Genomic DNA, 16,146 nt, shown 5'->3' on the forward strand with positions numbered 1-16,146 from the left:
GAGGAAAGAGGAGGAGAGGGGGTGGAAGGGGGGATTCTTCAAGACGAAGATGACTAAAGGTAAGATGCTTGGTTATTTATACTGAGTTAGGAATCGTCTGATTGGTGGTTCATACATTAGCTTGACTCTGGGCCAGCCGTGTCAATCATAAGCACGTGATCCTCTCGAAATTAGTTTATAAATAAACTTCACATATGTGGTCAAGTGTAAATGAGAACGTTTTCACAAATCAGATGCGATCAGAGAAATTGCATGAAGCAACCAGGTATAAACAGGCCCATTGAGGCAATTTGATTTCATTCGGTTTGTGCTACAGCATCCAAAATGTTAACTAAGTCACACCGCATAGAAAGCTGTTGATTTTTCAGCCGTCTGCAGGCCTTCATGATGGGCCCTCCACATTAACGGTGGTCACTGTGGCCATGAAGCAGCGCTGGAACAGGCGGTCCGGATCCGGAGGCTGATTGTCACAGTCTAGTTTTCCTCTTAGGAAATGCTTGCGGAAACCATGCGGTCCTGTAGACGTGCTGGGCTGACTCGGACCCTCCTGAGGACCAGATCCAGAACCTGAAAAAACAAAACATTTTAAGAAGAAGTTCTGCTTGAACATGATCATTAACAATAATAATGGATGTTTATAAGCAGTTATACTTGATTTTAAAGTCCCCGTGGTATCAAAACAATGTTAATATCAGTATGTTAGTCTTCATATCACCCTGCAGCCCAAGACTGGTTACTAACTGAAGCTAAGCAGTCTGGTCAGTACCTGGATGGGAGACCACATGGGAAAACGTTAGTGAGGCCAGCAGGGGGTGCTTAACTCTTTAACTTGTGGTCTGTGTGAGTCTTAATGCCCCAGTAAAAGTAAAGAGGACACTATACTGTGAGTGAGTGCCATCTTTCGGTTGAGACGTTAAACCGAGGTCCTGACTCTCTGTGGTCATTAAAAATTCCATGGCACTTCTTGTAAAGAGTGTCACCCTGTTGTCCTGGCCAAATTCCCTACATCGGTCCTTACCCATCATGGCCTTTCAATCATTCCCATTCACCAAATTGGCTGTATCACTGTCTTTCTGGAGCTGAAGCCCCAAAGCCCGTGAGAGGAAGGGGCCCTTGATTGGCTGATGAATTAAATTGTGTCATGATGCAGGAAATGCTGCTTTGTGTTATGCTTTCGAATGTCGATAATGTAAAGTATTCCTTTCGCAAAACAGTCATGTCACTATACTATGGCTCGAAGTGGCTGGAGCTCAATCAGAGTTTTAAATAGCCCTATTTAGTCCCCAGTAAGGGTGAACAGGGGTCCTGTTTTTCCCCAGTAAAGTCCCTTATTTCAGCTCTACCATGAGAACTGTCCAACCAAAGGTAGGCTAACCAAATGCATCATAGAAAAAAAAATAAATAAATAACGTGCAGTAAGAGAGCTCAGGATAGGTGGAATCATGCAGAATGGACTCATAACTGAGGTGCTGTCTTGACTGCCCTCCTGCCCTCCCATAACAGAGACAGTGTGTGAACAGACCTTTAAATAGAGTTATTGGTTATATAATAATTTAAATGAGCAAATTAATAATATTAATAATAATAATAATAGCAAAAAAAAACTACTTTTGTAAGGCGATAAAATAAATGTAAAAAATAAAACCCTATAAGGGTTTGCTACAGCCCCAGGGGCCAATATGTTCCGGCCTTAAGCTTAGGGTACAAGTTTGTCATTTTCAATGGAGGTGCGCGACTTGCACGATTTGCGTATGAGTGTGATGCGTACATGCACACATTTTCCAGGTGCACTCAGTTGAAAACATCTCAACTTTTCCGAATCCCGTGAGCACACCGCGATTCATGCAAGTAGAACTAACCAATCTGCTTCACACTTTGTATGGAATATACACATTTCAGTTATAATGGCAGACTAAGTACCTCAGACAAACACAGTGCACCCAAAACCTGCGGTGCTTTTTAGATTTCTCCATAAACTTGCATCAGAGCTGCAGAAATGGTTTGTTTGTCATCCTCTGAGAAAATGCTTGATGGTCGCCTAGTTACGAAAGACACGCATGAGCGCAAAGCCTGGTCAAAGAAACCACACGCTTGTCACTTCAGGTCAGAATAACAACACATGCAAAAATGAGTGTGGTGGCCAGCAGTGAGGAGATTGTAAATAAAAAAGGATGTCGCATGAGTGGCTTTTTGGTTCCTTTTCTTGTGCATCCCAGTAACTAGCTCCTCATCTGAAAGAGGTTTTAGCATAGGGATAATATAGTCAGCTTTACAATCTGTAATGTTGCAGTATGTATTTGAATAATCATGGTCGGTTCCTTTATATGAAAGCTGAGATTTGATTATCACAATTTGTGTTGTTGACAGAGTTTGAGGTTTACTGCATCATTATCATTCACACCTTAAAGTTTGCTTTAGCACTTTGTCATTGCACACATTTTGTAACATTTTATCAATCAAGTGTAAGAGTCTCTTTAACAGTTATGTTTATTTTAGATCAGATATTTTGTTTAAATAATTTTGTTTTTGACTACTAAAACTAACTGCCTAAGTAATGTTGGTAAATTAAAATAAAGTGGTTCAATAAAAAAATCCTAATATTCCTAAATGGATTGTTAAAAATATTAAATAATTATCGATATTGAATGATATGAAACATGATATCGTGATCAATTTTTTTGCAATATCGCCCAGCCCTAATTAAAATGAAAAAGTAACAAACAAATTGTAGATATTTGGATAACAAACATCCACAGCACAGAGAATGAAACAAACATTCTCAAATGACATCTTCTGTTTAACCAGTGACTGAACTTTGAACCGAAGAACCAATCCTGCTGTTTTTATTAAGAGAATACTTATAGTGCTTTTTTGACCTTGCCGGCACATAAACCAGATTCAGAACAATATCAGTGAACTGCCATAGCTGTAATACTTTAATAGTGTGTGATTATAGCACTCTTCAAGTCTTTCTAATACTTTCGAAAAACTCTTCTGGGGCTTCTAGTACCCAAAATAGCAAAGTCTACTAAAGGAGGTCAAGCGTTTTAATTAATTGTAGTCATGGGAGATACTTTTCAAAACTTTCAAACAATTGAACCAATTGCTTTGCAAAATGTTTCACTTAACTTTTGAAAACCACATCTCCCATGTCACAAAACCTTCTTTTTTCATTTATGAAGCTACGAAGCATGCTATTTATCTCAGATGCAGAAAAGCTAGTTCATGCTTTTATGACTTCTAGACTGGATTACTGTAATGCTCTGTTTACAGTACATGTCAGTGCGAAAATGAAGTGCTATAAATGAAAATAGTAGTTATATAACCAAAATATAACTACTATTTTCCATTTATAGCACTTCATTTTCGCACTGACATATTCAAATACATTAAGAACATATGAATTTTCTTTGTTCTCTATTTCCACCTGGGGATACTCATCCCGAGGCCTCTAGAGATTGCGCAGCGCTATTGATGGGATGCAAGACCTGTGAAAAGTAGATTCAGAGGCAATCATCGAAGACTTTAAGGACAACACACACACTCAATACACTTCATTAAACCTATATGCAATAAAATTGCAGGTTAACTATGTCTGTATATAATAACTTATATTTCATTGTAACTTTTACTTAATTTGATTGTAATAATGTGCACCTTCTGTAAAGCTGCTTTGAAACAATAATTATTGTAAAAAAAATCAGAAACTTTAACTTATATCATACTACATGAGCAATCTGTCTGAACAACATAATAAAACATATTTTGCTTTTAAATAAACTGTTCCGTTGCCAAATAAAGTTTGTTATTGTATGGTTTAACAGGATTAACTCGACTGCAATAATATTATTACATATTTACACTTACCGGCCACTTTATTAGTTACACCTGTCTAACTGCTTATTTAATGCAGATTTCTAATCAGCCAATTCCAAGGCAACAGCTCAATGCATTTAGGCATGTAGACATGGTCAAGATGATCTGCTGCAGTTCAAACCGAGCATCTAAATGGGGAAGAAAGGGGATTTAACTGACTTTGAACGTGGCATGGTTGTTGGTGCCAGACGGGCTGGTCTGAGTATTTCAGAAACTGCTGATCTACTGGGATATTCACACACAATCATCTCTAGGGTGCACAGAGAATGGTCTAAAAAAAGAAAATATCCAGTGAGCGGCTTTTCTGTGGGCGCAAATGCCTTGTTGATGCCAGAGGTCAGATGGATGGGCTACAGCAGCAGAAGACCACACCGAGTGCCACTCCTGTCAACTACAGTAAGAACAGGAAACTGAGGCTACAATTCACACAGGCTCACCAAAACTGGACAATAAAAGATTGGAGAAACGTTGCCTGGTCTGATGAGTGTTGATTTCTGCTGCTACATTCAGATGGTCGGGTCAGAATTTGGCATCAACAACATGAAAGCATGGATCCATCCTGCCTTGTATCAATGGTTCAGGCTGCTGGTGGTGGTGTAATGGTGTGGGAGATATTTTCTTGGCACACTTTGGGCTCATTAGTACCATTTGAGCATTGTCTCAACACCACAGCCTATCTGAGTATTGTTGCTGACCATGTCCATCCCTTTATGACCACAGTGTACCCATCTTCTGATGGCTGCTTCCAGCAGGATAACACATCATGTCATAAAGCGCAAATCATCTCAGATTGGTTTCTTGAACATCACAATAAGTTCACTGCACTTAAATGGCCTCCACAGTCACCAGAACTAAATCCAATAGAGTAACTTTGGGATGTGGTGGAACGGTAGATTTCCATCTTGGATGTGCCACCGACAAATCTGCAGCAACTGCGTGACGCTATCATGTCAACATGGAGCAAAATCTCTGAGGAATATTTCTAGTACCTTGTTGAATCTATGCCATGAAAGATTAAGGCAATTCTGAATGCAAAATTGGGTCCAACCCAGTACTAGTTGGGTGTGCCTAATAAAGTGGCCAGTGAGTGTATATTTTCTGCTTTAGCGGGCGCTTTACATTACGCCATCATTGCTTTGCATATTTCTTCATTCTTATTTTTGTTCCAGTGTTCTCCTGCCAGTATTATTTCATATGCTGACACATGCTAGTGCATGTTAGCCCACATTCCTTTTGTACTTTTCAACAAACTAGATCAATTATGAACATTATATTTAAGAACAAAAGCCAATTTATTCATAATTATAATTATTGTATAACAGAGGCACTTCACGCTGTGCATTCGTAAATTTTCAAGTGAAAATCTCAGAGAAGTCATGCTCAGAACATTCGTTGCATTGCTTTAGTTGGAATATAATTATGATATTTAAGTTATCCTTTTCAAGAGATGTGGATTGTAATTGAACTAATCTGTGAAAGCGATGATTTAATTATAGCAGGATTTCATTGTTTAACTGAACAGAGCACCCCTGATTAAACATATTTAGATGCTTAAGTAGCTAATTAGCTAATAGTCAAACAGCATGAATTACATGTAATAGCAGTAAAGTCATTTTTATGCCTGCTCTTGATTAGCCATTGTGTGGTTCGTTCATAGATTGAATCACATTAAATATTCTCACAGGTCATAAAGGCTTACGAATGACAACATTTCAGCATAAATGTTGAACACAAATGTAACTCTGTACAATTTTTGGAAAATATCACCATGACAGTAGAGTATAATCACTTTATATAACATATTTTTGTTTTTTATTCTCTGTGTGTGTGTGTGTGTGTGTGTGTGTGTGTGTGTGTGTGTGTGCGTGCGCAATACATAATGCATCGGTATGTCGTGAATTGTCTTTGTCTTAAAGGATTTATTTAAAAAATCCTGCTGTTTTAGGTGATGTTCCTGTTAAAACTATGATATCTAATACAAATATTACTTAAATTTATCTGCCACGTCAACAAGCTGAAAAAATTTAGTTTAGGATAATGAACATTGCAGAAGACAACTGCAGGTAAACTAAAATGAGTAAATTTAAAATACAATTTCAAGACGTTTGGCCAGTGGAAAAACGATCGTGCCTACCTGAGCCTGGTTTGTCTCAAGTTTTTTTAATTCTTCGCTTTCGCCAATTGGTGAGGATTTTTTCTCCTCTCCGCTGTCGCCACTGGCTTGCATGGTTCGGGATCTGTAGAGCTGCGCATCGTTGGATTTGCTCTTCAGTGTTTGGACTCTCTAGTGATTATTAAACCACACTGAACTGAGCTCAACTGAACTGAACTTAAACACTGAAAACTGAACTACACTGTTCCTATTTACTATAATCTTCTATGTGAAGCTGCTTTGACACAATCTACATTGTAAAAGCGCTATACAAATAAAGGTGAATTGAATATTTCAGTTATCTCGCATCAAAATTTCACAGTCCATTTGAATTAATTCATTAGGTCATTTTGACTAGACTCAAACTTAATTAAAAGTTTTCGTATTTAGCAATTCACGAGTGTTTTCTGTTTATTTATGGTTGTTAATTGCGTTAAGGGATGTTGATCTCTGCTCAGTCGACGTTTAATTATAAAAATTCAACTCTACAGTTTACATTCATTGACATTTTAGTATTTTGAAATAATACCATGTATAGGAAATAATAGATAGAGAAATAAGTCTGTAAAATAACAGAAAATGCACTGGCAGTTAATTATAAAGTTTCTGTACCATAATATACAACACCAACCCAGACAATATAGCACTTTAAACTAATAAAAATGTTTATAAAACATATCACTTTTTTTACTTTTCCAGATTAAAAATGTTAGAGTAAAGATCAATGTCCAGTAAAGGAATTCAAAAGCATAAATAAATGGGGATAGGGTTTGAGATAAAAACATGAAATCACAAAACATAGAAAACTGCTAATTTACCGATATTGTTTTACAGTGAAAACTAACATCATAAATTCAATTCAATTTAATTCACCTTTATTTGTACAGCGCTTTTACAATGTAGATTGTGTCAAAGCAGCTTCACATAGAAGATCATAGTAAATTGAAACCGTGTCAGTTCAGTTTGTAGTGTTTAAGTTCAGCTCAGTTTAGCTCAGTTCAGTGTGGTTCAATAATCACTACTGAGAGTCCAAACACTGAAGAGCAAATCCAACGATGCGCAGCTCTACAGATCCTGAACCATGCAAGCCAGTGGCGAGAACACCAATTGGCGAAAGTGAAGAATTAAAAAAATGTTGAGAGAAACCAGGCTCAGTTGGGCATGACTGCATAAAATGCAGAGTCTTTTCTAAAATTAGAAACATGCTGTGCATTTTACCTTGTGTTTTCAGAACTGAAAGCGTTCCACATCCAACATTAAATCCTTCATAGCCATTAAAGTTATTTTTCTGTTGTTTCGTTTAGCGACGTTCTGATATCCTCTTACCCTTCCCAATACCGATTCCAATACCAGAGCTCAGGGTATCGGCCGATACCAAGTAAGTACTGAACCGATACCAGAGTGTGTATCTGGAGAAACAGTGGTGTGCACTACAAATCCTGTATAAATTGACAGAATTAACTAGGGTATTTTTATTATCTGAGATTTTTATTATCAGACATTCAACAGTTATATTATTTACTGTACCTTGCTGAAACCAGTTCAGCCACAAATAAAAAAAAAATATTCAAGTTTTACTGTATAAAATTTTGTGCAAAGAAAATAAAGGGTAACACTTTATAATAATTACACACTATGAATCATTCATTAAGCATTAGCAAATAGTTAATTCATTATCTGTTAAGTATTAACTCTACATTAATAGACATTAAGTTAACCAAATATTCACAGAGATTCAGCAGTTTTTCTTCTGATGCCTTTGCCAGTCATTTAGACAAAAGGCACTGTATCCAACTGTTTCAATGAAAAAATAATAATAATTGTGGCCCTGTTCACGCGGGTATTCAGGTTCATTTTCATCAATCTGATGCAACTTTTGTTATTTACAAGAAAAGAAAATGTAATTAAAAGTTTCAGATCAATTAAACTCAGTTTATAAAAGTTATACATTATTTTAGGCATTAAATAATGAAATAGATAACTAATTTCTTTTATTTCCGATTAGACCATGCACTTTAGTCTGTTTTACAGTTTTAATAGGTATATAAGCTTTTTTTAAATAACATTTGTTTGACAAATATTTTAGCACATCGAAAGTAATTAAATTACCTGTCTTTTTATTCAAAACTTTATGCAAAGGATTAGGAATTGACCACGCACACAAAAAACAAACAAACAATCATCCATCATATGCATCCCTCTCATGGCGCATTTTAAAGGATAAAGTCGCGTCTGAGTGCTGCTTTAAATAGAATAAAATGATTAAAAACGCATTAAAGACTATACACATAAAATAAAACATTCACAAAGGTCTATCTTATGGAAAAACACAGCAGATTTAAAAAAAAGCCCTAATTTGCAGAAGAGAAATGACAGAAAATTTGCAAAAGAAAAATGTTAAACATATTGGAACTGTTAAAAGAACATTCTACTTTAATATATTCTTTCGACTCCAATACAAAAGCTAAGATTATGAATGATGGAGTGTAAATGAATGAGAAGGCGGATAAAGCTAACACAGAATTGCTCATCACGCTCAAAAAGTTCAACTAAACTGCACAACTCTTGTTGGTTGCACCCGGGATGCACAATGAACCTAATACGCCATTCTTTTAATTTGATATTCGTAAAGTATGTGAACTAACATACTTTATGTATGTATACTTTATGTACTTAATGCCTAAAATAATGTATAACTTTTATAAACTGAGTTTAATTGATCTGAAACTTTTAATTACATTTTCTTTTCTTGTAAATAATAAAAGTTGCATCTGATTGATGAAAACGAACCTGAATACCTGCGTGAACAGGGCCACAATGACTTTTTTTTTTTTCATTGAAACAGTTGGATACAGTGTCTGTCTAAATGACTGGCAAAGGCATCATAAGAAAAAAAACTGCTGAATCTCTGTGAATATTTGTTTAACTTAATGTCTATTAATGTAGAGTTAATACTTAACAGATAATGAATTAACTATTTGCTAATGCTTAATGAATGATTCATAGTGTGTAATTATTATAAAGTGTTACCCTTTATTTTTTTGCACAAATTTTTATACAGTAAAACTTGAATATTTGTTTTTTATTTGTGGCTGAACTGGTTTCAGCAAGGTACAGTAAATAATATAACTGTTGAATGTCTGACAATAAAAATCTCAGATAATAAAAATCCTCTAGTTAATTCTGTCAATTTATACAGAATTAGTGCTTTGTCATGCTTTGTCATGTTGGTCGCGACACTCTTTATGCTTTATAAACTATTAGTTTATTCCAATAATTACACTTAGCTTTGCCATCGTACTTCAAATACTCGTACTACTACATCGTACTACAAATGTTTAGATAAGTTGCTCTCCAGCGGCGAAGTTCCTGGCAGAGTAGCGAGTGAAGAAAAAAAATATGCTTATATATATATATATATATATATATATATATATATATATATATATATATATATATATACATACATATATATATATATATATACACACACACACACACACACACACACACACACACACACACACACACACACACACACACACACACACACACACAAAGGAATAATCGTCAATATTAATCGTGTTTAACATTTTGAGCAAAATAATTGTGATGATCATTTTTTCTGTTATTGTGCAGCCCTAATTTATTGCCATATGTCTCTTCTTAATTCATAATTAGACTTCTTGTAATTATTTCTGTACAAGCACTGCTTTGCGGAAAGCCCTTATATGGAGCTGGCGTGGGCGTGTATTATGCAAATTACTAATATTGTGCATGAGGACGCTTTCTGAAAACGATTCTGATTCACTAACAGAAGAACAGCTTTAAGAACATACTCATGTGCGTACACATGTTTTGTGAATTAGGTGGAAATTTTTCATGAGAAGTTCAAATGTGTGTATAAACACAACAAAATACGCAATTATTAATAAACGAGACCCAATGTTCTGGTCAATCTCAGCTGATTCATAAAAAACCTTTCACACACAGATTGCATGCACAAATTTGTATTAAAGCACAGATCAGTCACAAATTTAATCACAGCAGGCCAAATGCAAATGCCCTCGCATACAAAAATAAAAAGGTGACACACAGAAGATACGATTTGATCAACTATAAATGCATTTGCCTGTTCGGGCCGTAAAAGCAAAACTTTTCTTTTCCCAAAATGCAACTATATCCGTGTGAAATCCCTGAAGACATTTAACCCACAACCTTTTAAATCTGAGCAACACTATACTGCAGATTCATATCCAGTATAGAAAAATATAATATCCTAGCAAACACTGATGATTCAAAGCCCAGGGCAGGTCAGAAACTTAAAGAAAAGAGAGAAGAAGAAGCGCAGTGTGTTTAGTTCTTCAAAACAAACTTGAAATAAAAAAAGCATAGAGACGATTCACTTGTAAAGAGTTGATAGGGTCAATCTCTAAAAAGAAACGTATGAAAAACGCATCAATTAACCCTGACCTATCATTATATACAATTAAATGCAAGAATTTTTATGAGAAACTCAAGTGTTTGAGTAGACAAAGAAAGGTCAAGTAATGGCAGCGAGATGAAGTTTTAAAAAGGATAAATGAAAAAAAAAACATTGTAATACCCGTTGATTTATAGATCTGTGCAATCCGTTTCATGTCAGAAGGGAAGAAAAAGTAACGAACAGGGTCTCTTGAAAATAGAACAAGTTGACGTTTGGGGTTTTGTTGCAGAATTACAAAGAAAACTCCAGAAGCAAAAGTTCACAGATGGACGTGACCCTGCAGACAAAAATGAGATCCTTTTTTGTGTGTTAGAGAGATCGGTGTGATGTGATGAGGATCATAAGAGCCTCGCAGAGATCTTTGGAGGAGAAAATGCTCAAAGAATATCAAGGAGCACAGGGAAAAAGCTTTAAAGTAGACCTATTATGCTCCTTTTTACCAGATGTAAAAGAAGTCTGATGCCCCTAAATAGTGTAGTGACGTTTCAGCTCAAAATACTACACAAATAACTTTTTATAACTCTTTGAAACTGACCCTTTTTGGCTTTGATCCTAATTGTGCTGCTTTGGTGACTGTCACTTTAAATTCAAATGAGATTGTGCTCTTTTCAAAAGAGGGCGGAGCTACAAATGCCTGTGTGTCAGCATATTGTCAGATTTAAAACTGGACTAATGAGTTTTGGTGACTGTCACTTTAAATTCAAATGAGATTGTGCTATTTTCAAAAGAGGGCGGAGCTAGCATATGTGTCAGCATATTGTCAAATTTAAAATTGGACTAATGAGTTTTGGTTACTGTCACTTTAAATTCAAATGAGATTGTGCTCTTTTCAAAAGAGGGCGGAGCTACAAATGCCTATGCGTCAGCATAGCGGCAGATTCAAAACATAACTAATGCGTTTTGGTTACTGTCACTTTAAATTCAAATGAGATTGTGCTATTTTCAAAAGAAATCGGAGATCAGTGTTGCCAGACGTACAATAATTATCGTATTTGTACGATAATTTCGATCTCTGTACATTGTACGATCAATAATGAAATAAATCCTATAATTTATGCTAATTTCAGAATTTTATGGTATTTCAAATACATTTCACTGTAATCTTATGACTTCTATACTTATTGATCTATAGCTGCATCTCTTGTTTGCTGTCTGTGCGGAGAACGTTGAGTTAGACACGTTTTCCATCTCATCTTATGTTACATTTTCTCAGCCAATGAATGTAGAGAATGGCTCTCTCTCATGAGTTAACATTGCTGCCGTGTGCGGCCGTGCTTCAGTCAGTCATATTCAGGTTGAGGTTGATTGTTTAAGCAATAAAGTTTTAAAAAGTAGTGCTGAAACAGAAGGTGAGAGGGACAGGGGTGTTTGCCCTCGATGTTCTCGTTTTTCCCCTTTCAAATGTGTCATGTGAACGTGTTTTTCCAAAGTTAATCTCATCAAAACAAAGTCACGAAATCGGCTCATTACAGATACTCTGAATGGGCTCATACACACCTCAAAGTGTGTTAAAAATTCAGGAGGGTGCACTGCTTTCAAGCCAACCAGCAGTACTACATACCTGTCAACATTGGGATGTGAAAATAAGGGATATGCCATAAAAAATAAGGGATATGCCACCATAATAAGGGATATGCCGGTATCCATTAGCAAACAGTTCAGCTTATTAAAATTAATAGCTATTATAATGAAATAGATCCAAGCTATCAAATCTCATTAGCCGTTTCTTCACTGTATAATTTACACATTCTGATTAAAGAGCAACGAATGAATATATTATTTATTTAGATTTTTTTCATTTATTTACATTAAATAACAGGTGTCACTTTAAAAATGCACACATCTAGCGTTATAATGAAAGCATTCGATTGCTATCCTAACTTTTTATGCTCATTTAAGACGAAATTAGTTGTGTTTGAAAAAACCTATCGACATCTTTAGATATTATTATTATTAATTATGTGTTTATGTCTGTTTAAACACGCACCCAAAACAGACTTTCGGTCTGCTTCAAATCGCGTGTACAGAATGCGTTTGGGAAACAGCGTCTATTTATCACTATGGACCGTGTCAGCTGACAGTCACGCACCGCTACATGACTGTTTTGAGGATTGCATATGAAGGGGAGACGACACCTGTAATGAAAAAGAAAGGCAATCCCGCCATAAACAAAGCGAAAGCACAGAACAGACTCGCATTTAAGAGCAAGGGGCGGCCCCTGGTGGTTCGGCGGTATGGATTGCGTATAGGGAGGCTCGGCTCTTTAAAGTTTATTTGCCACTCTTCAGAGAAAGACTGAAAATACGGGAGAAATACGGGAAAATACTTTTATGGGATGATAGTAGGATAGAACTGTAAAATACAGGAGAATCCCGGTAAAAATGGGAGGGTTGACAGGTATGGCAGTACTATGTTGCGGTCATCTAGCAACACACGCAGGACAGCGACTTGGAGGTGGAGATTGAACCTACCCACTAAGGTACACCTATTATTATTTTATGTGTTATGGTAATTTGCACGTTGTGTCAAAACGCTATTAGTCTAGATAATACACAGCAAAATCCTCCGCATAAAATGTACTCAGTTCAAAGAATATTATTATATTTGGTCCCTCTCTAAATTAAGTAAAAGTTACTCAGCAGCAGAGTTAAAGTTAATGAGACAATGATTTACATTTACATTTACATTTAGTCATTTAGCAGACGCTTTTATCCAAAGCGACTTACAAATGAGGACAAGGAAGCAATTTACACAACTATAAGAGCAGCAGTGAACAAGTGCTATAGACAAGTTTCAGGTGTGTAAAGTCTAAGAAGCTGAGCATTAGTAATTTTTTTTTTTTTGAGAGAGTACAGTTAATGGTATAGCCAGAGAGGCAGTTACAGATTAGGAAGAAAAGTGGAGACTAAACAGTTGAGTTTTTAGTCGTTTCTTGAAGACAGCAAGTGACTCTGCTGTTCTGATGTAGTTAGGGAGTTCATTCCACCAACTGGGCAGATTGAATGTGAGAGTTCGGGAAAGTGATTTCTTCCCTCTTAGGGATGGAACAACGAGTCGACGTTCATTCACAGAACGCAAGTTTCTGGAGGGCACATATATCTGCAGAAGTGAGAGCAGATACGAAGGAGCAAAGCCAGAGGTCGCTTTGTAAGCAAACATCAGAGCTTTGAATTTGATGCGGGCAGCAAATGGCAGCCCGTGCAAACGGGTGAGTAGCGGAGTGACATGTGCTCTTTTGGGTTCATCAAAGACCACTCGTGCTGCTGCGTTCTGAAGCAGCTGAAGAGGTTTGATAGAATTAGCTGGAAGCCCGGCTAGTAGAGAGTTGCAGTAATCCAGTTTCGAGAGAACAGGAGCTTGAACAAGGAGTTGAGCTGTATGTTCAGATAGGAAGGGTCGGACTTTCTGATGTTATAGAGTGCGAATCTGCAAGATCGAGCAGTTCTAGAAATGTGGTCAGAGAAGTTTAGTTGGTCATCAATCGTTACTCCAAGGCTTTTTACCATTTTGGATGCAGTGATGGTTGCTCCGTCCATCTGGATTGAAAAGTTATGGTGAAGAGTCGGGATGGCAGAAATTTCAAGCATTTCCGTTTTCGCGAGGTTAAGCTGAAGATGATGATCTTTCATCCAGTGTGAAATGTCTGACAGGCAGGCTGAAATGCGAGCTGGAACCAATGATGGGGTTAATTAAGTGATGATTGAGCACTGATGATGAACACGGGCTGTTAATATACAGAAACAGAGAAGAGAAACACAAAATTACAACTGACTTCAGTCACAGCTGTAGATGAAATAAGCTGAAATAAAACACATCAAATCTCTCAGAAGTTTCAGCAGAGGATCATTAAGCAGCAACTCCACAAACAGCAGCTTTACTTATTACCAACCTCTTTGGACTTATTTCTGCGACACTCTACAAAATTTCATACAGTGATATTATTAAGAATTCATTCATTTTCTTTTCGGCTTAGTCCCTTTATTAATCCGGGATCACCACAACGGAATGAACCGCTAATTTATCCAGCACATGTTTTACGCAGAGGATGCCCTTCCAGCCACAACCCATGTCTGGGAAACATTCATGTTAACATGTTATTCTCTCTCTACTTTGTTCACCTGAAAGAAGGTTATTCATGTTACAAATGAAGGGAGCGCGCAGGGGTGGGTTTTTTCGGGAGAATGTTGATTGAAGAAGTCCTGTGTGTGTTATAGGAGCGAATTAACGGGATAAAGTGTGCTTACTAAATAAACGTCGTGTTTATTCAACTTTACATGTTATCAGAGGATGGATGAATGATGGCAGCCAGTTATAAAGTTCAGCCGAAGTTTGACGAAACAAGGCCGTACGAGTGCTGGAAAAATGAAGTTAATATCTGGACGCGGGTCACCGAACTTGACAAAAGCAAACAAGCCCTCGCTGTTGCTTTAAGGCTTGAAGGTAGGGCCCGTGAGACGCGATGGAAATATATGTGGAGGATTTAGACCAGGCATGGGCAAACTCGATCCTCGAGGGCCGGTGTCCCTGCAGACTTTTGCTCCAACACTAATCAAACACACCAGAACACCCTAATTAGTGTCTTCAAGATCACTAGAAAGCTACAAGCAGGTGTGTTTGATTAGGGTTGGTGCAAAACTATGCAGGGACACCGGCCCTTCCAGGATCAAGTTTGCCCATCCCTGATTTAGACAGTGATACTAGTATGGCAGCGCTGATGGCTAAGCTGGATGATGTGTTCTTAAAAGAGCAAAAGGATCGTGCGTATGAAGCGTACTCTTTATTTTGATGGAATAACTAAAGACAGTTCGATTTCCATGGCGGACTACATAATTGATTTTGAACAGCGATACAATCGGATGAAAAGCTATAATATGACGCTTCCTGATGCTGTACTGGCTTTTAAGTTGTTGGACACGGCCCGTCTCAACGACAAAAACAGACAGCTCGCACTGACGGCCTGCACAGAGTTAAAATTTTCACCTATGAAGTCGGCTCTAAAACGGATTTTGGGAGGAAAAGCAGCAGGCTTGTCAAACGGGATACAAGTGAACCATGATGTAGCATTTTTCACAGAACAAAGACAACAAAATAGAGAGAGAACAACATGTTAACAATCTCCTTATAGTTTAAACAAAAAATAAATAAATAAAATTATTACAGTTACCACAGTAAAAGAAACAAAGTACTATGTTTGAATGAAAGTATACAGAGGCTTCGAATGAACAATTCATACACACTCATTCACACTCATACAATTTAGCTTACCCAATTCACCTGTACCGCATGTCTTTGGACTATGGGGGAAACCGGAGCACCCGGAGGAAAACCACACTCGAGGCTCAAACCAGCGGCCTTCTAGCTGTGAGGCAACAGCACTACCTACTGTGTCACTGCGTCGCCTATTATTAAGAATTAACTATTAAACTATTAAAACTAATAAAATTAACAATTAACTTGTGTTTTAAGCTGTCACCATTGAGGAGAACAGTAGTTGCTTTACTTGGACTCTGACTCGATTTCTAATGTTAGCTTCTCTTTGTTTGACAAATAGTGCACTGTGGCAAACATTATATAAAGAGAGCAACTGTGCTCTGGATAATTGATTCTGTAGTGATTTAGTCACTGGTCAAAT

General features: G+C 37.0%; 1 protein-coding gene across 1 annotated transcript in view; it reads right to left on the reverse strand.

Moving 5' to 3' along the window:
* Positions 1–382: 382 nt before the first annotated feature.
* Positions 383–16,146, reverse strand: part of LOC130217742 (protein shisa-like-2A) — a 59,786-nt gene continuing 44,022 nt past the window's right edge. Inside the window, exon 3 of the mRNA XM_056449931.1 lies at positions 383–567. Coding sequence (XP_056305906.1) covers positions 383–567 — 185 coding nt within the window. The remainder of the gene's footprint in view (positions 568–16,146) is intronic.

This window comes from Danio aesculapii, chromosome 23 (genome assembly GCF_903798145.1).
Source record: "Danio aesculapii chromosome 23, fDanAes4.1, whole genome shotgun sequence".
Taxonomy (NCBI): Eukaryota; Metazoa; Chordata; class Actinopteri; order Cypriniformes; family Danionidae; genus Danio; species Danio aesculapii.